This window comes from Microcebus murinus, chromosome 8, assembly GCF_040939455.1.
Source record: "Microcebus murinus isolate Inina chromosome 8, M.murinus_Inina_mat1.0, whole genome shotgun sequence".
Lineage (NCBI taxonomy): Eukaryota > Metazoa > Chordata > Mammalia > Primates > Cheirogaleidae > Microcebus > Microcebus murinus.
In genome coordinates this window covers 56,413,621-56,440,017 of record NC_134111.1, presented here as the reverse complement: position 1 = coordinate 56,440,017, position 26,397 = coordinate 56,413,621, and the positions used below count along the sequence as shown (strand labels likewise).

At 33.2% G+C, this 26,397-nt stretch overlaps 1 protein-coding gene across 2 annotated transcripts in view; it reads left to right on the top strand.

Moving 5' to 3' along the window:
- The window catches only part of SESTD1 (SEC14 and spectrin domain containing 1), a 101,773-nt gene that overhangs the window by 60,929 nt on the left and 14,447 nt on the right, over positions 1–26,397 (top strand). For both annotated transcript variants that reach the window (XM_012785838.3, XM_012785839.3), the window contains exons 6-12: positions 4,059–4,172; positions 5,464–5,561; positions 7,938–7,993; positions 10,193–10,404; positions 17,033–17,155; positions 24,342–24,536; positions 25,069–25,183. In XM_012785838.3, the coding sequence (XP_012641292.1) occupies positions 4,059–4,172; positions 5,464–5,561; positions 7,938–7,993; positions 10,193–10,404; positions 17,033–17,155; positions 24,342–24,536; positions 25,069–25,183 (913 nt within the window). The remainder of the gene's footprint in view (positions 1–4,058; positions 4,173–5,463; positions 5,562–7,937; positions 7,994–10,192; positions 10,405–17,032; positions 17,156–24,341; positions 24,537–25,068; positions 25,184–26,397) is intronic.

The window sequence follows — 26,397 nt, the reverse complement described above, 5'->3', positions numbered from 1 at the left end:
TATTTTGTCATAGCATAAATATATATTTCTTGGTTTCATGGTTGGTATATGTCTAGTTCATGAATTGCTAGACATTTTTGGAGAAAGGAAAAGCTCTTCCCTGCAATCTGATTGTATTTGATCTTTCTAGGGTCAGAGCCTCTGTATGGATCCAAAAAAGAATTAGTGGCAGATTAAATGGTTTCTGAGGCCAATTTTACTTGCTATTTTTTTTTAAATAAATTTTATTGTGTATATTTGAGATTTACAATATGATATTATGAGGTAAATATAAATAGTAAAATGGTTACTATGGTGAAGCAGATTAATATCTATCATTTCACTATCTATCATAGTTATGATTTTAGTTAAATTTAGTCATTATATAAATATAAAATTTTATTCAAAAATTTATATATAAATTATACACACAGAGATTGATTGATTTGTGTCAAGATCCAAATAATGTCCACACATTATGTTTGGTTGCGATGCCTTTCTAAGTGGATATGGTTTTAAAATCTTTTTAAGGATTGCTGATTTGATTGACTATTGATTTCTAGCTGAATTTTATTGTGATGTTACAATGTGTTAGCCGTTTGAAATTTACCAAGGCTTTCTTTATGGACTAATACACAGTCAGATTTTTAAATATTTCATGTTTGTTTGAGAGGAACATATAATTCTCTTATTATTGGTTGTGGAATTCTGCATTTGCCCATTAAATGCAGCTTTTTAATCCTAGGTTTCTCTTTCTCTTTTCTTACATCTTTTTTTTTTTTTTGAAGAGACCCAGTTGTTTGTCTTATAAAGTTTTTAATAGTCTGCATATTTCAATGAGCATTGTCCCTGTGATGTAGTTGAATACATTCTTCTTCTTCTTCCTTCTTAAACCTCTGTGTTTCCATAAATTGGTATCTGGATTTAGACAGTGACAGATTCAGAGTTGGTTTTCTTTTTCCAAGGCTATGTATGCATAGGTGGTGATACGTTCCTCAATCATGGGACTCGTAATAGTTGTCTTCTTTTTTGTGATGTTAGCAGCCATTGATGTTCAGTGTCTGGATCCCTTAGTTCATTAAACATTGTAAAATGATGGTCCAATTGTATTATTCCTTCTTTATTTACTGGCTGGAATCCTTTTATAACAAGAACTTACCCTGATTTATTATTTATCTACCCAGTGATACAGTTTTTTATATGAAAGGTATGATAGATGCGTATTTCCCTGTATTTGCTGGTTTTCAATATGGTCAGTTTGTTCTCTAGCTTAATCTAATGGTGATTATCTCTTTTAAAAAAGATATCAGTATCTCTGATAAATGGTGTCTGTGTGAGCTCAATGATTTAAACATATTTAATGTTTCAGTCCATAGCATTCATTATTCTTATTGATGTGCAAATCATTGCCTCCTTGGCCAGTGGAAGCCTTTGCAGTTTTTTTTTTTTTTTAACAACCACAGTAATCTTTGATAACTTTTTTGGTATGTGGATAAGATGATGTTCCAAGCTCATCGTTTATTTCTTCATTTCTCCAAAGTGCCCTGATTCCTTTTAATGAGAAATGTTATTTCGAAATCAGATTGTAGATGGCTGGGGTGTACGTTTCTACAGGATTGGTCATTATTTCTAAACCTTTCATTGGACAAAATTAGAAAATATACACATTTGTGAATGTGTGTGTTTTTATTTAAGATGAAATGCATTATAGAGTTTAAATTGATACTTCTTGTCCAAATTGAGCACCATAAGGGTAACTTTTTTCCTCCGAAATCTTCCTTTTTCCTTCCCCACAAATCCCATTTTCTTAAAGATGTCAGGGATGGCAGAAGTATAATATCTCTTATCACTCATATGCTTCGTTCCTCATCAAGTCATCTCAGAGTAGCAGTACTAAAACTGTTACAGCATGGTCACTGAAAACATAAAGAATCTAATGTTTTACTTCACTTCATTGTTTATATTGTTTCTTCTCATGTCAATTTTGATAAATTACACTTTTTTATAGGAATAAATGCATTTGTTCTAAAAGCTCATAGTGATTGGCACAAATTTGTTCTGTATTGTTATCTTTTTTTTTAATATCTACCCAAGATTGTACTTCACTTACTATATTTTAAACCGTTGCTGTCAATAAAGTTGTATTCTCCTTTTCATTCTTACGGTTATTTGTGCCTTTTTTTCTTCTTGCTTTTCCTTATGAGAACTTTGTTGATTTCATTAGTCTTTTCAAGAAACAAATTTTGGCTTTTTTGAGCCTCTGTAACATTTCTATTTTATATTCCACTAATTTCTTATTTCTCACCTCCTTCTTTCTATTTCTTTGGATTTATTCTGTCTTTTTCCTCCCCTACCTTCGTAGGTAGGTCACTTATCTCACTATTCTCTAGGCTTTCTTTCCTAATGTAAATATTTAAGGCTATTAATTTCATTTCATGTATTATTATCAATAGCAATTTGTTGTAAGCTCTAATTCGATAGAGTCCATTGTCTCTGATAGTTTTATGAATTTTTCATATTGTTTTTGGTATATTCCTGAGGATAATTTTTTCTCCCTGTTGGCAAAGCAGTTTTGGTAATTTTCCCTCATTTATTATTTAAATTCAGGCCAATATAAACTCCAAAGCCTTTACTCCTTCTATGATACCATGTAATACCCATTCAGCAGAATCCAAAAATAAATATCTGTGGCATAGACTACCAGTTGTCTCCCCCAGTATCCATTTTTCCTTTCTTCCTTAGTGATAGGACCCCTGTTTTTTATAGCTGGGCTATAAATAGCAGGGCACATGACTACCCACAATAAGGACTTCCTTTCCCAACCTTCCTTGAAGCTAGGTATGGCCAAGTGACAAAATTCAGAAAGGTGAAATATTATTATATTATAATTTCATTTATAGTAGGGATGTACCTAGTTTTGCAAATTGGGTCTGTTTCTCAATTTTTCTTTTCCTCCTTTCTTTTTCTCTTAATTTCTCTATAAGTCTTCCTTAAGTTATTTTTTCTTTTTTTAAAATGGCAGTTTTCTTAAGACTAATTTATATAAAGTAAAATTCATACCTTAGCATACAGTTTTATGAGATCTTACAAATACACAGTCATATAACCTTTGCCACAATTAAGATACAGAAGAGTATCCAAAAAATGTGCTCCCACATTCTGTAGTTAACCCTTCCACTATTCATGTCTGTTTTTTCTTCAGCTTCAAACTAGTTGGTTTCTCTGTGACTTCAGCTTTCTTTGGAGTTCCAAAAAAGTTATAATTTTACAGATTATTTGGCTTTTGTTGTCATTAGGGAGGGAATGATGCTCTTTCCAGCTGGGTAAATTATTTTTCTTATCAAGCCATTTTTAATAAATTCAAATTTCCACATATCATTTTACATTAACCCCAACATTTGAATATCTCCCACAGATGTATTTTCTTTTATATTCAAATATATCTTCTTTGAAATTTTATTTAGTTCTACAATGGTCTCTTAGGTACTTACCTAATTTCTATTTCAAATCTTTTAAAGATTAGTGTTAAAAAATTATTACTTTAATATGTAAGTTTCCAGTTTATGAATTCTCTGACCTTTTCTAGCATATGTTATCCTGAGTTATACTTTGTAACCAGAGGACTTGTTTTGTTCATATATAATCAAAGGAATGTTAGAAAAACTTCAAAGTGTATAATTTTTTGATTACCAAATATATTCTTTATTATACTTATCATTTTAGTGTACCTAGCTAATTTTGAGGTGATATAAAAATTCTTTGTTCATTACATCATTGTGTTAAGGAATTGATTTTTATTACCAAGAAATTGTTAATATTGATAAAATATTTTTTGAAAATATTTTAAGTGAACTGCTAGTATCTCTTGTTTTTTAAAATGTAGTATTTTAGTGTTTGATAGATTATTTTTTAGCAGGTATCTACAACTTATTGAATTGATTTTAAATGATGTCTTTACTAAATAATGTGTCATCATTTTGAAATAATATTGCATATTTTCACCCAATTTTACCTAGTCATTACATACATGGAGTTTAACAGCAGTTTACTAAATATAATATTTTCTTTCTCTTTTTTAGGTTATTTTAGTGTCTGCCAATAAGTTGACTCGTTATATAGAACCATGCCAGTTAACAGAAGATTTTGGTGGGAGTCTCACCTATGATCACATGGACTGGTTAAATAAGAGGCTGGTTGGTATATTACAATAAGATAAAATTTTATTGCATATCAATAAGATATTTTGATAACTATCATTTTAGTCAACTAAAATGGAGATATATAGTACCTACCACATTATAGCTTATGGACAAGTACAGTGGAGTCAGACTTATTAATAGTTGATTACAATCCTGATGCCAGTTGCTAAGTATATGACCTTCAGCAATGTATTGAATCTCTCCTTGCTTTGGTTTCCACATCTCTAATATGATTATGATAATAGTACTTACCTTGTGGGACTGTGGGGAAAATGAAATGAATATACATATAAAGCACTTAGAGCAGCACCTGATATAGTAGTACTATATAAGTGTTAGCTATTACTGTTGTCATTAGCAGCATTAGTAAAGGTTGTAAATTTTTTCAGTAGAATAGCAGAGTAGCATAATTTCTTGAGAGGCAGTCTAGTTGACATATCATTTTCAGAGGTCTAGTTGACATACCATTTAAACAACTGGAATTATCAACTTGAAAAGCAGTTTGACAGATTAAATTTTTTCATTTCTGAAAATTTATCTTCTTTGTCAGTCTAGACTTTTAAAATAAGCTACTCTATATAATTCAATGTTGTTTTAATGAACTGCTAAAAGAACAAACTTCAAATTAACTCAGTTTGGATTGTATGCTGATTTTACAGGAGAATAGTAAACTTTTGGTTTTCTCTGAATGGATAACCATTTCTATTTCCACTGTATTTGAAAAGTATTACCAGACAAGTCGTTGTCTACTTTATTACATATCAACATACCTGCCCAAATACCTTTTTAGAAATATTTGAAGAAATCATATTAAAATTATAAAATTTATTTGTACGCTACATACTTGTATATAAAACTCTTAAGTTTTACAAGTAAGCAACATGGCTTAGTGATGGACTAACAAAGAAATGCTCTATGACTGGTATTAGAGGCTTAGAACTTGTCTAAATAACATTTATATAGTTACAGCTGTCATTGGTGCAATTGTTTCTCAAAGAAACACAGGAATAAAAATAAAACTGTCACAATGGAGAATAAAAATAATTTCTTTATGATTTTAAATTTTAAAAATTCCTTATTTTTTAAACTAGTCATTGTCTTAGGAAGCAGTTTTGTCTTCTCTTGCATACAGTGTAATGCTGTTGTGGTCAAATTGCGCTAAGTGATGTCCAGGAAAAGTAAGGAATCCTGGCTGGCTGATTCTGTTGGCTCTTAACTGACGATCTTTGTTTCACATTAATTTTTAAGATTATTCTTAGGATGTTAATAAAATCTCATATTGTAGGTTTTTGAGAAGTTTACAAAGGAATCTACATCATTATTGGATGAACTTGCTTTGATTAACAATGGAAGTGATAAAGGAAATCAGCAAGAAAAAGAAAGGTTGGTGGCTAGTGGCCTGCAATTATATCCTTGCAAAGCTGTGATTAATCTGATAAAAGATACCTCTATGTTAATGTGAGCTAGAGGAACTACAGTAAACAAGTCTGTATTCAATCAAAATCAAATTCATGAGAATTGACATGTAAAATGTATTGATTTGAATCAGTTTCTTTACAAAAGCCATTTTTTGATGAATAGTAATATATTTACCTTTTACTGACACTGTAAAATGTTCAGTTATAAGAATATATTTTCATAATAAAACAATTTTCTACCTTTTTAGAGTTCTAGTCTTTGCTGTTGAAGAATATGAAAAAGGTTGCAGCTTGATATAAAATTATTATAACCTTATTTAAATACATTAGCACTTAAATGTCTAGCCTGTAGAACTTTCTCTGTCCTTTGTAAAATATGTGATATTCATGAGTTCAACTTGGTAAATTTAGTGTTTTATGACATGGGATGAAGTAGTAGTTGAATTGTATTATCTAAATGTAACTATGTAGATTTATCATTTTAACAGATTTCCATTGAACTTTACAACCTTGTCAGGTTTCATTTTTCTGTTAGTACGCCAAGCTCCTCTATACTGGTAAAAAGCACTTTAGGAAGCAAATTAGCTCTTCCTGGTCTCTTGATTATTACTGGTCACTAGAACAGTAATTTTTCATTAAGAAATTTGAAAGCATCAACAATCATCCTTGTCTATCTATCTCCTTTGAATCTGACCTTGAAAATACAGTGGAACCTTGGTAAAATGCTTCGTATTATTCCATAAATCTAAATGTAGTCACATATTTATTAACTGAGATAATAAGGTAAGAGAGATGTAATAAGATAGTTTTAATACCAAATCTTGATTAAAACAAAGTCAAAATGTGAAAAAAAAATGGTTTGAATGTAAATCTAGTTAAAGTTAACCATAGCAGTTAGGAACATTACTATCCTATAGATGCCATATAAAAACATAAAATTATAAAATTTTGCATATATATTAATATAAATATAGAATGTGTACAGGGGTATCACACACACATATACACTATGGTTTAGGAATTTAAAATGTCACACAGGTGACTTAATAATAATTAGGTAAACTTCTTTGCTTTCTGATTAGTCCATCACATTAAATTTAATATTTCTTAGTTATATTCCCCAGGAAAGACATCCCCAGAGGGTATTTGTAGAAAATGAATTCATAGTCAAGAGTTTAATGCTGTTGACCCTTATTTCCCTCCCTGAGAATGACTGTGAACACTGCAGATTACAGGTTCCGAGGAAGCACTGCAGAAAAGAAACCTGTTTAATTGCTTTCTTAAAACTTCTCATACTTACATGGCAATGGGACCCCCTTTTTTTTACCTAATAATATCGTTTTGTATTTTGGGAAACACTTTGGAAAATGTTGGTTTGCAAGACTGCATGAAATATCAAGTGAAATCTTGTAGTTGCCAATCCTTCCTCAAGGAATTTAAGTGTTATTGCTTAGTTTATTTTAAATCCAGGATAATAAAGTTCCTCCTCTTATAAATTTTCATCAACCTTCTTTCTTTATGTCAATCCTCAGGAAGCATCTAGCTATACAAGATGTGAGGGCCTAATCAACTGACAGAAAGTGAAAAATTTAGCTCAAGACCAGTTAGTTACAGCTGCACGGTCCTTGGCTTTGACTTTCCTTCATCTTCTCTTTCCCCTATGTGGTTAAGAAAATAAAGACAGAAGGCCAACTGCACAAGAAACATGAATAGAATAAGAAAGAGAGTGCAACTGCTGGGACACACACACACACACACACACACACATACACACACACACACATACACACACACACACACACACACACACACACACACACACACACACCTGAAATATTAGAGAGAATATTTGCAGCAAAAGTTTCTGTACGTAAGTAAAGTTTTGATTGGAGGATAGCTCCATACATTTTTAACATTGTGTTTCTGGGTTAGTATATACTTACAGGTTTCATTTTGAATCTTCTGATCTATAGTCAGACACTTTATTCATTGCGCCACTGGCCCCTGTACTACAAATTTCATTTTGAAACAAATATTCAGTGGATAAATAATAAATGGATCACTTTGATACATTTGAAATAATGCTATAATTAATAACAATAAACTATATTTTTCCAAGTATTATATTTTATGATTTATCACATTGGTATTTCTCTGGCTACTATTATTTAATTTTCTCTAATAGACTTTCTTATGCTTAAGAGAAATTAGCATGGTGGCATAATATGCTTCAGGTTATCATATTTGTGTGCCTTTGTTTTGATATGTATGTATAAAGGAATTCCTTAAATTGTATGGATAGAAATATAACTTTAAAAATTACTCTTTTGGTGCTTGCCAGGTCTGTGGATTTAAACTTTCTTCCATCAGTTGATCCTGAAACAGTTCTTCAGACAGGTAAGATGAAAAAAACATATTTATTAATGATCATAATCCAGTAAGCCAATTGGATTGGTTGGTTCATTAAATAAACATTAATTCAGCATGTATGTGGTACATGTGGTGGTAACTCAGGAGGAAATTTTTCAAACTGCTTTTTGGTTTAATCTGACAGTGTGTTAATATACTCTATAATATTTAAAAAATTTAATAATGATAAATTATTTGGATTATTTCTTTATCTGTAAAATTAGTATAAAAATTTCTATTTCAGTGGGTTGCTGTAGGAATAATTGAATACTTATTATGTGCCAGGCATTGCATTTTTATGTATTTTCGTATTTCATTCTTCTAGCAACCCTTTGAGATAATTAGTATTATTTTCTCTATTTTGTACTTGAGGAATAGAGATATAAAATAATTTTCTCAAGATCAAGCTGTCAAACTGTTGAGCTCTAACACCACAGCTCAAAATAAGTCTAAATTCAAAGCCATTAGCTAAACTGTTCTACAGTCATCTATATAAAAACACTTAGCACCTTGTAACTCCCTTGTACACAGTGAGTGCTCAGTGCTGCCTGGTAGTATATTCTAGCCCAAATATCTCTTGTAGTAGTTTCACATATTCTAGGAGAACAAATTGTAATTATTTACAATGGAAATACCTTAATTTTATTTCTAATCAATTTTTTTCTAATAGCTCATAATTCTAATGCTACTGTGTACCAGGCACTGTTCTAAGCACTTTACGTATGTTAACTCATTTCTTCCTCCACAATCCTGTGAAGTAGGTACTATTATTGTCCCAACTTTAGGATGGGGAATCTAAAGCATAAAAAGGTTAAGTAACTTATGAAGGTTATACAGCTAGTAAATACTTGAGTTGGGTCTTGAATCGAGGCAGTTTGGTTCGAGGCAGAATCATTATGTTGTGCTGCTTCTCTAATGGAAACAGTATCCACAAGGATAATAGCTGTCGAAGTAGAAAAAAAGAAATGTATTCAGATATTAATGGCTTTTATGAATATATATAAAAAGACTTTGCACAAATCTTTAAAACAAGTATCTTTCCAATTATAAAATGTAATGAAGAATAAAGAAATAAATTCTGAATATCTTTGTTCTGTTGACTCAGTTGTCTTATGTTTTTCCAGTATGATATAAATCTTATTTCTTTAGATGACAAAGAAATACTTATAATCTCTGAATTATTATATGTTTAAAAGGTACAGTAGACTGTTAGTAATAATACTGTTCTAAATTTAAAACTTAATTCCATGTATGTATTTAACATTTTGAAAGCTGCTTATTGTAAGCCATTGAATTAAGAAGCTTTTAAAGTTTGTATTTAAAAATTAACTTAATATACTACTAGGTTCTGTTTTATATGGTATTAACTCTTAAAGTAGGGATTGAAAGAGAGTATAAAATAGAGAGATTTAGAATAATCTTGGATGTTTTTTAGAAATTGGTAATATTTCCAAACTGTAATAAAAGTTCTGCTTCTATATATCGAAAGCCATTTAAATTTAGGATATTTTTCTAAGTAAAGATAAAGAAAATTTAAATATCTGTCTATTGTTTTTGTATCTAAATATTTATCAGAATAATGGATATAAATAGAGATTATTTATATCTATTTATCTTATAGAGATTATTTAAATATTATTTTTGTACCAGTAATAAAAATTCTCCCTTTAATCATACATTTGTTACAATTTTTTTTTAAGTGCTGTGATTAAGAATATGGATTAATACTGAAATCTTACAGCATATTGCTTTGATTAGTGCCATAAGACAGAAATCCTAGAGTATAAATTTTGCTCTACAGGGAAATAGGATTGGTTGGCACAGTATGCTGAGTAATGAATCTACCCATAACAAGAATATGATAGATAGATAAGTAGAAAATATATATATATTTCACATATATACTATATTTAATGTATAATATAGCATATATATAGTATATATATTTATGATATAGCATTTTAATATACTATCTAACTTGTATAGTATATATGTGCACATATATGCAGTTTTTCTGTTTATTGTGATACCTAAATTTTTAAGTTGCATTTCAGTACTCATGACCTTATGGGTAGGTAGGTAGACAGATAGGTTTTGAAAAACAAGGGATTAGAATTGAGAAGATTGAGAAATCAAGAGTTTTATTTCTTTATAGATATTAATTGTAAGTATCTTTTTTTTGTAAAGGGCATGAATTGTTATCCGAATTACAGCAGCGTCGATTTAATGGCTCAGATGGAGGGGTCTCCTGGTCTCCTATGGATGATGAACTGCTTGCACAGCCGCAGGTTATGAAATTATTAGATTCACTCCGAGAGCAATATACCCGCTACCAGGAGGTTTGCAGGCAACGTAGTAAGCGCACACAGTTAGAAGAGATTCAACAGAAGGTGATGCAGGTAGGTGTCTGATTTGAATATATTTAACTGTTTTTAATTCTAAATTTTTTTTCCTGAGAATTTCTACTATGTGACTGATGTTTTACCAAGTTTTATTTTATAGTATACAGAGAACCTTAGACATATCAAACTGGATTCTGAAACTATTTTTAATTATGTGTCTTTTTACAAATAGTATTTGCATTAAAATTATTTCTACAGTGATGACTGAGCATTCAGCTCACTCCAGAATGAACTTCTGAAATAACTAGTTGTTGGAAACATCATTCGTGGTTTCAGTGTATTCTTTCAATAAATTAACATTTGATTATTGAGATTTGGTTTATCCTTAATTTTCAATAACTTGTTAGTTTTTTTGTTTATTTAGGCATTATGAAGAGTTTTTCTTTCCTAGCAAAATAATACATGTAATGCAAGTAATTTTAATATTACATTTATTTTTTATGGCACTGATAGGAAATATTAAATGTATTTCTTACGAATTTTTAGTTTCTTTTGAAATTGACTTTTATAAGACAAGTAGGCCAAAATGCTAACAATTAATACTAGAGAAAGACATTTGTGTTATTTAGATTATACTCTGGATTTTTATCTGTTGAATAATTAAGAAAATAAATCTTTAAAATGTTTTATTTAAAAAATACAAATTAGAAAGATCCCAATGTTTTTATCCAGATTCATTCATTCACTAGATAAGTATTTATTAAGTGTTTTTTTATGTGAAAGGCATTGTGCTAGGCTTTATACAAGGTATAAAGATAGACTTGGCTTTTACTATCAGTAAATTTAAGGAGAGAAAGTGTTCAGCGTCACAAAGATATGACTGAAGTGCTATGGGAGTTTAGAGGAGATTATTTCTGTGACTGCAAACTATCTGGGAAGACTTAGTGGAGGAAGTAGCACTTGAGCTTGTCCTCCAAGAATGTGTGTGATTTCACCCTGCAGTGATAGGTTTTTAAAGAATTTTGTGGAGGATAAAGAATAGCGTGCGTAAACAGTAGAAGCATGAAATCCCAAACTGTGTTGAAGAAAAAGGAAGCAGTAGGCACAGTGGGAAGTTTATGGCCTTTTTGAGTCACAAAGCACGATCTGAGAGTGTGAACTCAATCCCAGTTCCTACACTTATTAGCTGTGTGATCATAGTCACATTGCCTTTTTTTTTTTTGAAAAAAACTTGAAAGAAAGGAAGCAGTTGGATCATGGAAAATGTTAAATTTCCAGGCAAAAGAATTTAGGCTTTATTCCATGATAATCTGTCTTCTTTATTTCTTTTCTTCCTCTCTTTCTTTCCCTATCCTCCTTCTTTCTTTAATTGAAACAGGGAAAACAATTATGAGTTTTGTATTTGTAAAGAGCATGACTTGTTATACATACCTCTTTTGAAAAGTTAGTGCTTGGGAAGAACCCAGCTATCAATTAATGGTAGCTATTATATTTAGTTCTGCTAAACTAGACTCTACTTTAAAGGTCTAGTTCAGTTGTTAACAAATATTTTCTGTAAAAGGACAAATATTTAGGCTTTGTGTACCAATGTAGTCTTTCTTGTAGCTATGGCTACTTAATTGTCCTGTTGTAGCCAAGAGCAGACATAGACATTATATAAATGACTGTGCATGGCTGTTCTTCAATACAACTTTATGTATAAAAACAGGTGGTGAGTCAGAATTGGCCTGCAGAATTGGTGTAGTTTATGACCTCTAAACTAGAGCATCAGGATGTCATAGGAAAAAAAAACTTGAAGGAAGGAGTTGGATCATGGAAGATGTTAAATTTCCAGGCAAAAGGACTTAGGCTTTATTCTGTGATAACCACATATAAACTTTAGTCATACATTATGTGTGACTTTTCTCTTGTATAAGTTAAAGACAGTTTATATTAAACCCAGGTAAGCTTTAACCAGTTAGCTTGAGATTATCTCAGAAAACCACAAAGATGGAATAGAATAGCATAGTGGTACAAAATTCAGACTGAACCTAGGGAATCTGGGTCCATCCTCTTTTTCCCCTTACAAGCTGCTTGAACTTTGGACCAGAGTCCTAGTTTCCTCCCCAGTAAACAGAGGATATTAATAACATAAACAATAATAGTAATACCTACTTAATTGGACTGTTACAAGGATTTAAAAAGATAATTTTTATAAAATGTTTAATGCCTGGAAGATAATGGGTCCTCTATTAATAAGTATATTAGTTTATTCATTCAAAACAAATGACATTGTGTTAGGCTCAGGAGTGTTGTAACGGTAAGTAAAAATAGACAAGGTTCTCACCTTTATGGTACATAATAACATGATGACAGAGTTGTGAAATTACAACTGTGCAAGTGCCAAGAGTGATGGCAGTAGGGTTAGGATAAGTAAAAGGAATCCAAAATACAGTCAAAAGGATTAGCAGTAGAATGGAAAAGGGAGAACTCCTGTGTTGTAACAGGAGGAAGGATGGCTAGGGTGAATCCAGAGGTGTCTCCGTGTGCAAATCAAGCATCAGGAAGTTGAAAGAGTTAATGTATGATGTGTTCTCTGTTTTTACATCACCTGCGTGGTGATATGCATTGGGGGGTAATTGAAGAGGATCAAGGTTTGAATGGAGAGGAGGTGATTCAAAATTTTCTCTGTAGGGGAATGGAAGGGTGAAACTATCACTGTCAATCTAAATAACAGAAAGAAGCTCTCTAAAAGAAAATGATGTCTATTTGGGAATAGAGCCTTGCAGTGGGAATACATGTGCCATAGTAAACCATGTGTGTATTCAGGGAGATAAACGAATACAAAGGTTTTTAAAGGAAAAAAATGAGGAAGATTATATAATTGTTCTGAAATAATTATCGGTGGCTACAAAGATCAATAACAAGGGTGATGCCAGTCTGAGGTTGGACAGGCAGTTGCTGGGTAGATGTTCTTATAGCAGTGTTTTTTTGTGTAAAGTTGTGATGGCCTCTGTGTAAGGTTGTGGTTTTTGTAGTCTTCTGTGATAGTTTTGGTTATCAGGCATAAAAGCACGAGAACTCTCTTTTCATGGCCTTCCTCCGCTCTGTTTGTCACAGATTTTGTTTGTTTGTTGGTTGGTTTTTAAAAACTCCATTTTGATCTTACAACTTTCATATCACAGAAATGTAATTGTATTTTGGGGTAGTATTGATCTTGAATTTATGGTAGAATCTTTCTGGCTTTTTAGGTGACCCTATCTGATAATTTGTGGCTGGCTGTTGTGGTACAGGCACAGAGAGAATTCATCCAGCAGGTGTGCTTTGCTAAATGGGATAAATGAGTATGACAGAAAGACAGAGGGGCAAAGGAATTAATGTATTGGCAAATGCATTTTTGAAATAATGGGCCAGCTCAATTGGATAAGGAAGAAACTAGAGAAAGGAGATTATGATTATATTTATAATGATGGTGTTGATGGAAGTGAGATTATTATCAAAAACAAGTAAATTTCATTACAATTCAGTTTTCTTCTTGAGAGTTATAGTAAATTGGTTAGAAAATTAATATTCAGCATGTAACGTTTCCTGCACTGTTTTTCACAGCTCACATTTTAAGGAAATATTTATTTCCCTTGCCAAAATGACTGCTATATTGTAACATATATTGAACTACACAGTAATATATATTTAACTACATAATAATATATATTGATCATATGTCAATCATACAGAGCATGAACTATACTGTCTTTGGTCTTGCAAATTTGAGGAAAATGTAAAAATATTTTTTTTTGCTTCTATAGAAATAATTATAAATTGAATATCTCTATTTATGTTAAATCAGTGAAAATTGAATTATTCCAAATTTATTTTTTTACTGAGTTGATCACTAAACCATAATGCAAGAGAAATTGACAGCTCTGATATATAAACAATATGATAAGTAAAACTATGATAGTTATCAGTCAATTACTCCCATGGTTCAAATCAGCAGCACCAGACTTCATGTGGTATGCAAAGGTTCTCCATAATGCTGCTGCCATTCCAGTTAAAAATTAGATTTCACATGTTTCTGGGTAGGAGACAGTGCCACTTCACTGAAATGTGCTATCATTATTCTCATTATTTATTATGGTGGTAATTGCTGCCAACACTGCAAATGTTATTTCTCGAGTCATACATGTGCATTTCTTCTTTGTAGAGAGAAATCATAGATGCCAAATAGAATACACTCAGAGTTGCATAAGTAAACGGCTGGAGGCTATGTTTTCAGTTCCTCATACTCTTTCTCCAGGTCACATGCTTTACATGTCCTTATGCCTGGTTTGACCTTGCATACTTCCAGATATTCTCTCATACAGCCTTTAGAAATCAGCCTGGCTATGAAAGAAAGTTGGGTAGTCACAAGCATTTTTGGCCTGTGCAAGCATTTGTCATGGTGGATTTTAAGAGCACATCTCCAAGGTTATACTTTGCATATAAATGTAACCATTGGAGGAGTCACATTGGTATGGATTGGGCATAGAACTATTTTTGCAGTAAGTTAATATTCAGATTGATTGAGCAAGATGTCCTGATTGAAATTACATTTTATAACCTAGTTTGGCAAACAGCCATTATTAATGCATTTAAATAGACTTGTTTACTGGGGCATCAACCTCAATTTGCATCATTTTTATTAGAAATAGTCATACATTTACTATGACTGCCTTACTGATGTTGCATACTAAGGGGGAAACTGCTTTCAGCATACATTAAAGCTATATATACATGCACTTGACTATGTAACTTTTTTGCGGTAAGGAGATGTGTTTGCTTTATTTAAAATTTATTTTTAAATTTATGGCTCTTTGAAAATTCCATGCTAATGAATTGGTTTTTTTTTTTCCCAGCCCCTAATGATTTTATTAACCTGCTTCTTTTGTTTCTAGAGTATCCTAAAATCAAAGTCTAACTGTTTGAATGGTGTTGTCTTAAATTTCTAAAAATAACATGGACAATATAATAATATATTATTAAATTAGTTTAAAATTTTTAAGATGCTTTTGTCTCGTTATTTTTAGAATTTAGATATTTCTAGTGAAATTATTAATTATGTTATTTAAAATACTTAAAACACTGAGATATAATGACTTTTAAGTATTTTAAATAATCTCAGTGTTTCTATATCCATATTGGTAACACATAGTAATAAATGAGAAGCAATTTAGTCCCAAGAAGGAAATGGAAAATTGTTTTAAAATGTTTACTTAAGTTTCCTTAAAATTTGTTCTTTTTATTTCCATTTTTTTTTTTAATTTCCATTTTTTAAAGTGTTGAGTTCAACAGTTAGTTCATGGACTTTCCTAAGAAACTCAATTCTTATTGTAAAATGCAGATGTGAGAAACTTTATAAAGAGTGAGTAGACAGAAGGAACTAGGCTACAGGAAAAGTGGGAAAAACAAAGAGGCTAGCGTTCATTCATATCACTGATTGTGCTAAGTGTCTTACATGTAATGACTGGTATAATACTGACAACAGTATTGGTAGGTATGGTAGGTATCAATAACACCATTTTAAAGATGAGGGACCAAAGTCTTTCAACTAATAGGAACAGAGCCAGAATTCAGACTCATGCATAGTGCCTTCTCCATGTAGCACTGCTCACCTGTCTCTTTTGTGAAACAGGGATACTTCCTACAGGCTAATAGGGACAGATCAATTCCTAGTGCCCTGCCCTTCCAGAGATAGCTCAAACATAAGATTAAAGCAGAAAAGGTAGAGATTTTGAGGAATAAACCACGGCATTATAAAGAGCACCTGACCATAGAAGGTATAACTTTGGGTGTCCTTGAGTTTAGTGACTCTTATAATGGGCCTGGCCCTGTGGGCTATGAAATTTCAATGCCAAAGTGTCTCCCATACCTGCCCCATTCAGATCTCCTCTCCTTACACTTGCTTCAGGGACTTGACAGAAGAGGAACTCCTAATGCTGTCATCCTGGTAGACTATAGTCCCCTCCCTATATCCTTCTGAGCAGATTGGTAGGAGCCCCTTGTGGGTCTGAATGTATAGTTGATCCTAAGAAGATCCCTAGAGGGTGTGACAGTTGTGTAATTCTACAGTTAGTTTTTAGTTTTCTAAGTGAGAAAGTAGCATATTAACTTTATATTAGTGAATTAACTAAATTTATATTGGCTAATTCATACATTCAGTTTTATTATGCTTTGGGAAGGATGTTAGATTATGAGTCAGGACACGTGGCTTTTAGTCTTAGTTTTTCCATAGTGGACTATGTTACCTTGGACAAGTCACCTACTCTCTCTGAAAATCAGTTTAAGTATTAGATAAGAACTTTGACCGATACCATTTCTGATATTTCTTCCATCTCTAAATCCTATAGTTCTCTGATTCTCTTATAATCATAAGTTAATTTTTAATCTTTTACAGAAGCATTCCAGATTTGTTTTAGCCTGGTAGATGATCAGATACCTGAAAGGCTAAGGTGCTACAGTGTACATTTTTCCAAATTAAGGTTTTAGAAATGTTGTCCCATTATAGCTGTGTAATTCTAAAAGAAACAGTTACTGCCTATGAAAATACAATTGAAAGAATTTAAATTAAAAATACTTGAGGAACTTTGGGAGGGGAAAAAAACAATTAAAATGAAAGTTTGGAAAGCATTTGCTCATTTAAAAATTTTGTCTCAACTTTCATTTATAGGTCGTGAACTGGCTTGAAGGGCCTGGATCAGAACAGCTAAGAGCCCAGTGGGGGATTGGTGACTCCATCAGGGCTTCCCAGGCCCTGCAGCAGAAGCACGAGGAGATCGAGAGCCAGCACAGTGTGAGAGGCTTTTTCCTCTGCAAGTTACAATGCTGTTATGAACGTGCATGCTTAGTAGCGTATGTGGTACTAAGTGATAAGTTGCTATAAATTTTGGCAGAGAGGCATAAAATACAGTATTGTTAAATGCTTAAAGGTCATAAAATACATTTGAACACTTAGTAAATATTCATTAAAAGGTTGGTTTCAGTTTTATCTCCAATAGAGCTTAACTACATTTTTATTGAAGCACAGTTTGTATGAAATTTTAAAAGCTACGGTGACAGAAAAAAAGAGTTATCACAAGATTTGGAGTCATCTAAAGGTAGTACATATATAATTCTTGTAATTTTCCTAATTAGTACTTGTAAGAGACTTAAAAATGAAGTCTCAAAATTAAAAATTTATATGTTTTATGCATTTCACAGGTTCTAACATAATAGTTCTTTTATGCTAAAAAAATCATATTCAATAATTTATATTTAACTTACAAACCCTGTTCCTGAGGATATAATCTTTTAATTCTCTTGGTACTTTTTAAAAAACGCAATGCTTTTTTTTTTTAACATAGATTGTGATTAATTTGAACCTAATGGATTGTTTTGGAGCATGTTACTATAGTATAGAGTCTATTATTTGTTCCTCTATTTAATTCCTAAAAACAGTATTTACATGAGAACATGCTAGACTTCACCCACAAGAGGATTTCATTGTGAAAATATCCCAAAAGTTCTTTTAGTAAGGATGTATGATACATGAAGATCCTAAAGATAATATTTGTATTTATTACTTTTAAAAGATGCTAAGAGAAATAATTATAGTTAGAAATTGGCTTATATACATACTATACTATCTATACATTCACAAAAGAAATTGAAAAGTACGTTTTATGTTGCATATAGTATGGATGAAATTACAGATGGTATATACATAGAGATGCCTGTGTTTGATGTTTGTTTTGTGATTTTAATATATTTATAAGGTTTAAAATCAGCTTAAAGAAACAAATTTCTTACAGGTGGCCTTTTCCATGTGCTTATAAGCATACTTATAAGATGAAATGAGTACACAGAATTTTTTGAATTGCAAAGAACCTTATAGATTATTCTAACACACCACCTTATTTTATAGATGAGGAAACTGGGACACTACATTTTTTGATCAATGAGTACCTGGAAATAGGGTTAAAACACAGATCTCCTGTTTCCTGGAGGGATCCTTTCTCTCTGGCTATCTTAGAGAACCCTACTGAATTTCATGGATATGCTTAAGATATAGCATTTTTTTTCATACTTATGCTTTTAATACTTGAGGACATATACACATCTGTTGACATGTGCATTCATAGACATGCTTTCCAAAGAAAAGAAACATTGATGGCTTATCACAGACTTCTTTAAATCCTATGTGATAGTTGGGATTTGTTTCAAAATTGGGAGGTCGGGACAGAATAGATGAAATAGGATTGGCCACGAGTTGATATTTATTGAAGCTGGATGATACATGGGGGTTCATTATACTATTCTTTCCAATCTTGAATAGGTTAGAGATTTTGTACCCTAAAAGGTTTAAAAAAGAGGATTGTACTATTTTAGCCAATAGATGGCACTACCTTGTCACCTTGAGGATAGGTTAGTTGATGCCGAGTGAATGTAATAACTTACGATGTTTAAGATATTCTGATATTTCATTTAAAGCTCTCTTTCTCTTTGTAAGTAAAAGTCAACAGTTTAAAGCATTTATTGAAATTGTTGAGGTCTTGTAAAATTATAATGACAAATTTCTAGTATTGACAGCTAATTAGGGTTGAATTTGGGAAGACTTTTAACATACCATTTTGCATTAAAGCATAATGTCAAGTATTAAATTTTAGGTTCTGCATAAAAGCATAATGCAGATGTAAAGCTAAAAACCACAACTTTGTTAGGATATTAAGTACTAATATATAGAAAAATGAAAATTCTACTAATATATAGTTTTATATATTAAGGATTAGAAGTTCATTTGGTTTTGAATACAACATGAAAAAAATATTAAGGTACATGGAAATGATTATAGTAGCTAACAAGTAATTTAAAAATATTTTAGTTTAATAATAAATCTAATTTTATCTTGTTGGTGGAGGGAAGTGTGTTGTTGGAGAAGCATGCGATAGGAAAGTGCAGGAGCATAAATATCCGAGGCCATTTCAGAGCCTTGTGAGAGTCCCACTGTCCCCCAGTGCTGACTTCTGATCTCCTAAGAGACCACATGCTGGTGTATTGTGCCTAATAGTGAATGACATCTACATGATAAATGAGGACCTTTTTCTCCCTAACATAGATTCTAAATATAATCAAGTGAGTTGATTGCCTAAGTGAGTTGGCAGTGTTTCCTCCTAAGTAGGGATTCCTATTTCATGGTATAACATTGCATAATTTTAATTGAGAAAGTTTTAAGCTATCCCTATTTGTCCTGAGTTCCAAATGATAGTTGTATTTCATAATTAAAATTAGAAGGATGCAGAATTAGAAAATCTGAAACTTTTTAGTCTTTATTTACACATACCCTGGAGCTAGCCTACCTTTGTCATTGTGTTCCATATTGAGTTAGAGATTTAGAGAAAGTAAAACTGTCATTTATGTTTGTTCATTGAGAACAAAGTTTGTTCAGTTCATTGGAATAACAAAATATGTAAGTTGCAGTTGTTTGTGTTTTATGGAACCAGTTAAGAAACTTACAACATTTTCTTTTTATGGAACCAGTTAAAAAACTTATAACATTTTCTTATATAACATTTTATATGTAAATTTTTCAAAAGCCAAGCCAAAGATTCCATACCTTCAATAAAAGTAGACTTCAACAATTAAAAAAAAAATACTCATGGTTTCACCAAGTATGCTTCACCACCAAATTACATATGATTGCAGTGTCAGTCCTGACTACTTCTGTCCTAAATGTCAGCCTTCAAGCTCATTTCTCACTTACGTCTTAATCCAAATCCCAAATCTTGGTGTTGATTTTTTATTTTGCTATAAAATAATCATTTTCTACATAGTTAAATATGTGTAAGAGATAGACCAGAGAATGGCCATAGGTGAATTGAATGCAGCCTGTTCACCTAAGGTTCTATAATACATTCTATGTTACTTTATTTTCTCAGAAGAAACTTTTCAATAAATTTTAAATGTGTACATATATATAAGCCAGATTTTTTTCCCTCCTCATCCCAGAGAGACTAATTATTTCTTTATGACAACTTCAATCAATAATATCAGTGCCTTCAATTTCAGGTGTTAATTTCTTGAGACATACTAGTCCTTAACGTTGTATTTACATCTCTGGTCAGATTGCTAGAGCCTTTATTTTACAAATTCAAACCAGGAAAAAAAATCAGCTCCACATTAGTGGTTCTTAAACCTCAGTGGCATAAGAGTCATCAGAAGTGCTTGTTAAACTACATGCATATCCCAGGGTCCACCCTCAGAGACTCTGATTTAGTAGGTCAGAGGTGGAGTTTAGGCATTTTTAATAAGTACCCCAGGTGGTCTGATGTGGGTAATTCTCACTGAGAAATGCTATCCTAAGACTCTAATCCTTTAGTTTACTACTTTTCTTAGAATCATTGCTACTACTTCTTCAAAAAATTGGGCCTACTTATTTAGAGCACTAACAATTTGTAAATACTATAAATAAGGCAGTGAAATCCCTTTCTATTTCAGAACATGACAATGATAATTTTTTTCAGGTATTATTTTATACTTTAAAAGTCTCCATTAACCATTATAATAATTATATAGTTTTAAAAGTATTTTTTATATTTATCTAACTTATCTAATTAAATCTATGTAAAAACCAATAAAAGTAGGTAAGACAGATATTGTCACCACCCTGGGGCAGAGCAGGATTTCTCAGCCTCAGCACTGTTGCCACTTTGAGCCAGGTCGTCTTTGTTGTAGGGGCTGTTCTGCACATTTAGCAGCATCACTGGCCTCTGCTTACCAGATGCAGTGGCATTTCTTCCCAGATACGATGATCAAAAATATCTCCAGACATTGCCAAGTGTTTCCCAGAGGGCAAAATCACCCTGTTGCCTACATAATATAATGTCAATAAATCCACAATGCCTAGTGTGTTTTATGCATTCATTCAACACATGTGAATTGAGCACACACTTTATGTCACATGTTCCTCCAGGCTCTTACAATATAGTACTGTCTTATCACATGGAATTGGCACTCAAGTCGGGGAGACAGGGAGTGGGAAGTACTATAGGTATGGCTTTTAGGAAAGGCCTCTCCGAGGACACGACATTTAGTCAGAAACCTTGAAATGATACGAAGGAATATTCCACGCAGAGGTCAATTCAGATAGAGGACACAGCAGTGGAAACACCCCACGGCAGGAACGGGATTGAGGAATGAGCATGTCGGTGTGGATAGAGTACAGGGAGCGAGGCAGAGCCACAGAAGATAAAGAGGAAAGGGAGTCAGGGCGGGTGATGTCATTTTAGCCCATGAATAGGAGCTTAAAATTTATTTTATATATTATGTGAAGTCAGTGGAGGCGTGTTTGAACAGAGAATTGATTTGTGTTTTTTTTTTTTTTTTTTTTTTGAGACAGAGTCTCACTTTGTTGTCCAGGCTAGAGTGAGTGCCGTGGCGTCAGCCTAGCTCACAGCAACCTCAATCTCCTGGGCTTGAGTGATCCTTCTGCCTCAGCCTCCCGAGTAGCTGGGACTACAGGCATGGGCCACCATGCCCAGCTAATTTTTTTTTTTTAATATATATATCAGTTGGCCAATTAATTTCTTTCTATTTATAGTAGAGACGGGGTCTCGCTCTTGCTCAGGCTGGTTTTGAACTCCTGACCTCGAGCAATCCGCCCGCCTCGGCCTCCCAAGAGCTAGGATTACAGGCGTGAGCCACAGCGCCCGGCCTTGATTTGTGTTTTAAGAAGATCACTGGCCATTGTGTGGATAATGGGGGAAGGGACAAGCAGTGACAATGGGAGGCAGGAGGCTGATGGAATGGAGGCAGTGGATGTAATGAAAACTGATAGACACTCACAAGGCTCAGCCAGCCAGCGAGACTTGCTCATAGAAGAGTCAGGCTTCTGGGCTTAGCAACTATGAAGATGGAGAAGACTGGGGGAGAAGCAGGTTGGGAGCAGATTAAATTTTATTAACAGATATCTAATAGTTAACCAAGTGAAGATGGCCAGTAGGCAGCTGGGTGTTAGTGTCTGGGTTTCAGGAGAGGAGTCAAGGTTGAAGATACTAACTTAGGAATTATTATCCTATGGCTGTTATTTAAAGGCATAGAACTAGATTAAGTCATCTAGCCCCCCCAAGTATTGATTTAGAAGAAAAGACACCATCTGAAAATGAACCCTGGGTCAACCTACATGTAAAGGGCAAGAGGAGGAAGGCTAAGGGAGCTATTGTGTACCAGAAAACAAGAGAAAAGGGCATTTCAAGGAGTAGTAACAGGTGCTCACTTCTACCAAATGCAGCTGAGAGGTCCAGTTCGAGATGCAGACTGAGAATTGACCATTGGATTTGGCAAGGCGGAATTTTTTGGTGAACTTGAAACAGTTGATTTCACAGTGTAGGAAGGACAAAATCCTGATTAAAGTGGATTAAAAAGAGAATGGGAATAGGAAAAGAATGAGAACAGAGAAATCCTTTAAGAGAGGTGCTGTTTTTTCTTCTGAGATTTAATTTCAATATAGTGAAGTACACAAATCTTAATTGTATATTTTTTGTATAATATTTTATATCTTTTTATGTGCTGGTAGAAATAATCCAATTGAGAAAGAATTGATGGAAGAAAGAGAAGATAATTGCAAGAGCAAAGCTTTGTGTGGGCAACATACGATAGGCTATAATGCACAAGTGGAGAGGTTAGCCTTAAAAGTAGGGACAGGCCAGCCATTATTACATATGATGACAGAGCACGAGGTAGAGAAGAAGGGAAGGTTGTACATTTGTTGGTGGGAAGATGATGAGAGAGTTCTCTTCTGTTGCTTCCCATTGAATTAAGAAGTAAGATCTTTGGCTAAGAGTGAAAAGGGAGTTGGAGACTTAAGGAATGAAAACGACATAAATAATCACAAGGATGGGAAGGTGAATTGACTAGAGAAATATAGAAGGATTGCCAGAGAACCTATTTGAGTTTATTTAGTCAAAACTTTAAAAAGAGAGCCATCCACACAGTTGTTTTTAGCTAGCCATGTTCAGCTCTCTGGTATAGGCACAATTAGGCAGAGAAACCAGGTTTGAAGTTTTGACAGGTGAGTCTGTTGGAAGGAAGACAAGCAGGGCTTGGGCACGGGTTGTATGCTATGAGGTGCTTACAGCATGTGACCAAGGGTGGAAGTGAAGACATGAGGCTCCCGCGTGCTGGACAGTAGAGCAAGCTGAGATCAGTGGATTGGTGGACTCCATGGGGTGGTAGGTGTGAGCATACAGAGGTGAGTCGAAGAGTCACCTGGTGGTCAGAGAATGGAATTCACGAAATTGAGATTTGGGGATAGTAGTTAAATGATGAGAAGTTTTTATATCCTGTGGTGTAGGTAGCTGAAGTAGAGTGAGGACAATATGATTGGAAGTGAAGGAAATAGTCAAGGAACTGAAAGGTCAGGGTGTTGGTGGTTGCCTACATGGAGGAGATAATAACAGGGCCTACACTGAGAGGAAGACAGTTTTGCTAACACCCTCTGCTAAAACCCTTTGCTAAAACCCTCTGTGGATGAGGGGATGCAGCAGAGAAAGCTGAAAGAACAGCATGGACTTCAATGAGATGTTGTATTTAAGAGAAGAGGGAGAGGAAATGATCTGGAAGCAGTGATGAGTAGCAAGGTGACCATCAAACCCACCTTCAGCTTGCAGTATGTCAGGTGTGAAACAAAAACAGTAAGCAGTTGAGAGAGAGGAAGGTCTGTTTTCTCTGAGGGTGGACAAGTTTCACTTAGAGTAAGAAAGAAAAGGGAACATTTGGAGGCCAGGATAAGGATATGGCAGATTTTACTATTGGCAGTCTGAGAGGTCCAGGGATTGCAGTGGAAGGATTTGGGGGTTGGAGACTTTTCATCTTCAATTTAAATAACTCCTCCCTAGAAAAAATTTTTGTGTGTGTTACTTAATTTATCTGGAGAATATATAAAATATAATATCCTCCAGGAAAGAATTTGATCCTTAATTTACTTCGCAACATCTTGATTACAGGAATGGTTTGCTGTATATGTGGAGCTTAATCAGCAAATTGCAGCGCTCTTGAATGCTGGGGATGAGGAAGATCTTGTGGAACTCAAGTCGCTACAGCAACAGCTTAGTGATGTTTGCTATCGGCAGGCCAGCCAGCTGGAATTTAGGCAAAATCTCTTACAGGCAGCTCTTGAATTTCATGGTGTTGCCCAGGATGTAAGTGTCTATTCTGATTGCTTTTCTTTTCTTCAAATTATCTGAATACTTATCTACACATAATTTTTGCAGGTTTGCATGCCTCCTAATTATTTTTCTGGAACAATAAAATAATTTGCTGGTGGGGGGTAATGAGATAAAATCTTTGATTTTTTTTTTAAAAGCAAAATTTTAAGTCATTCTGCATGCAATTAAACCTTTTATCGTCTAACTAGAGTGTTCCAAACTTGTAGATATATTTCTTTTTCACTGTTTCTCAGTGTTTACGCTTTATAACATAGATGGAAATGGAAGCATCAATAATTTTTTGTCTTCTGCTGACCTGAATGTACTTCTTTGTCTTTCTATGCATGCATCTGTGTGTTCTGTCTTCCAGATAACATGTATCCTAATTATTTGTCCTTGTCTTTTAATAGCATAGTCTTTTCAAGTGTAATTGTGATAACCTCATTAGATATAAACCTCATTAATCATTAAACACTCTAGATGCTGATTACATCAGGGTTATCTCTTTGGTGTCCCTCTGCTTTAGTTGTCTCAGCAGTTGGATGGCTTATTAGGGATGTTGTGCGTAGATGTAGCACCAGCTGATGGAGCATCGATTCAGCAAACTTTAAAACTGCTTGAAGAGAAGCTGAAAAGTGTTGGTAAGCAGATTTTAAAAATGCTGAAACATAAGGGTTTTTTTTTTTTTTTTAAATATCATTACCATGTTAGACAATTAAGTCAACTTACACTGAACTAATTATAATTATTTACAGGAAACACAGGAAAAAAATAGTATAAAAAGATTTATTCCCTTGAAGGGGTATAATTTTTATGCTGAAAATTTTATTTCTCGTTGTTGGCTAGTCACTCCTCCCTTCACTGGGCTTGTTTACCCAGCTATATCTACAGGTGCTATGTCTTGCATATACTATGAACAGTTACTCGTAGTGCATGCATAAACTGTAATTAGCTGTGAAGTGTTCTGTGGTGAACCCTGTATGCCCAAAATTGTGTTTTATGCAATGATTTTTGTTGTTGCTATATCCTAACCTTGTGGAAAAATAGTTGGTTTGGTCCTGTGCATTTGTTTCTCCAAACTAGGACTATTACCAGGTCAATGTACTCTCTAAGGAGAGAAGGGTCCAATTATATTAAGCTAGCTCTGTCATTCAGCATCAAGGCCTTTAAAATTTTTCTACAGTAGGAAATGCAGTGAAGTTCCCTGGGTCAGGATATGAAAACGGAATGAAGGGAGGTTATATTAAGAGGGACAGGAGGGAAAAAGGAAAAATGGAGGGGAGGAAGCACCAACTTAAGGCAGAGGATTTGTAGAAAGTAGTGACACATGATTAAACCAAATTAATTAACTATTGAAAACAACTTGAGGGAATTGGTTTGAAAAATTGTGTTTGTATTGATACTTGACTTTCTTACATCCTTTGTTATTTTAACAGATGATATGCATAATGCATATTTAGTATTTAATACACCAAATGAAATTTATTTTAAAATATCAGAAGTTTATTTGAGCCACACTTTTCCTTGAAAAAGAAAAAAGAATTCCTATAAACATATTTAATTTGGAGTATTGTAAATATATCCTAAATGTTGCTTCCCCTGGTGTATAAGCTGGACTATACCTTTACTCACAGTGTTCAGCATCCTTTTGTATCAATAATACATTATTTGAGTATTTTGAAATCTTGTCAATCTTATACATTTTTTAAACAAAATATTAATATTTGCCTTATTCTCCTAAGAGTTGGACTACATGAGAGCCTAAGAGAAAAATTAGGAAAATTTTATTATTCAAAATAGAAATTCTCATATACTTTTTTCCTGCTACAGAAATTCATGTTTTGAAAATTTCGCG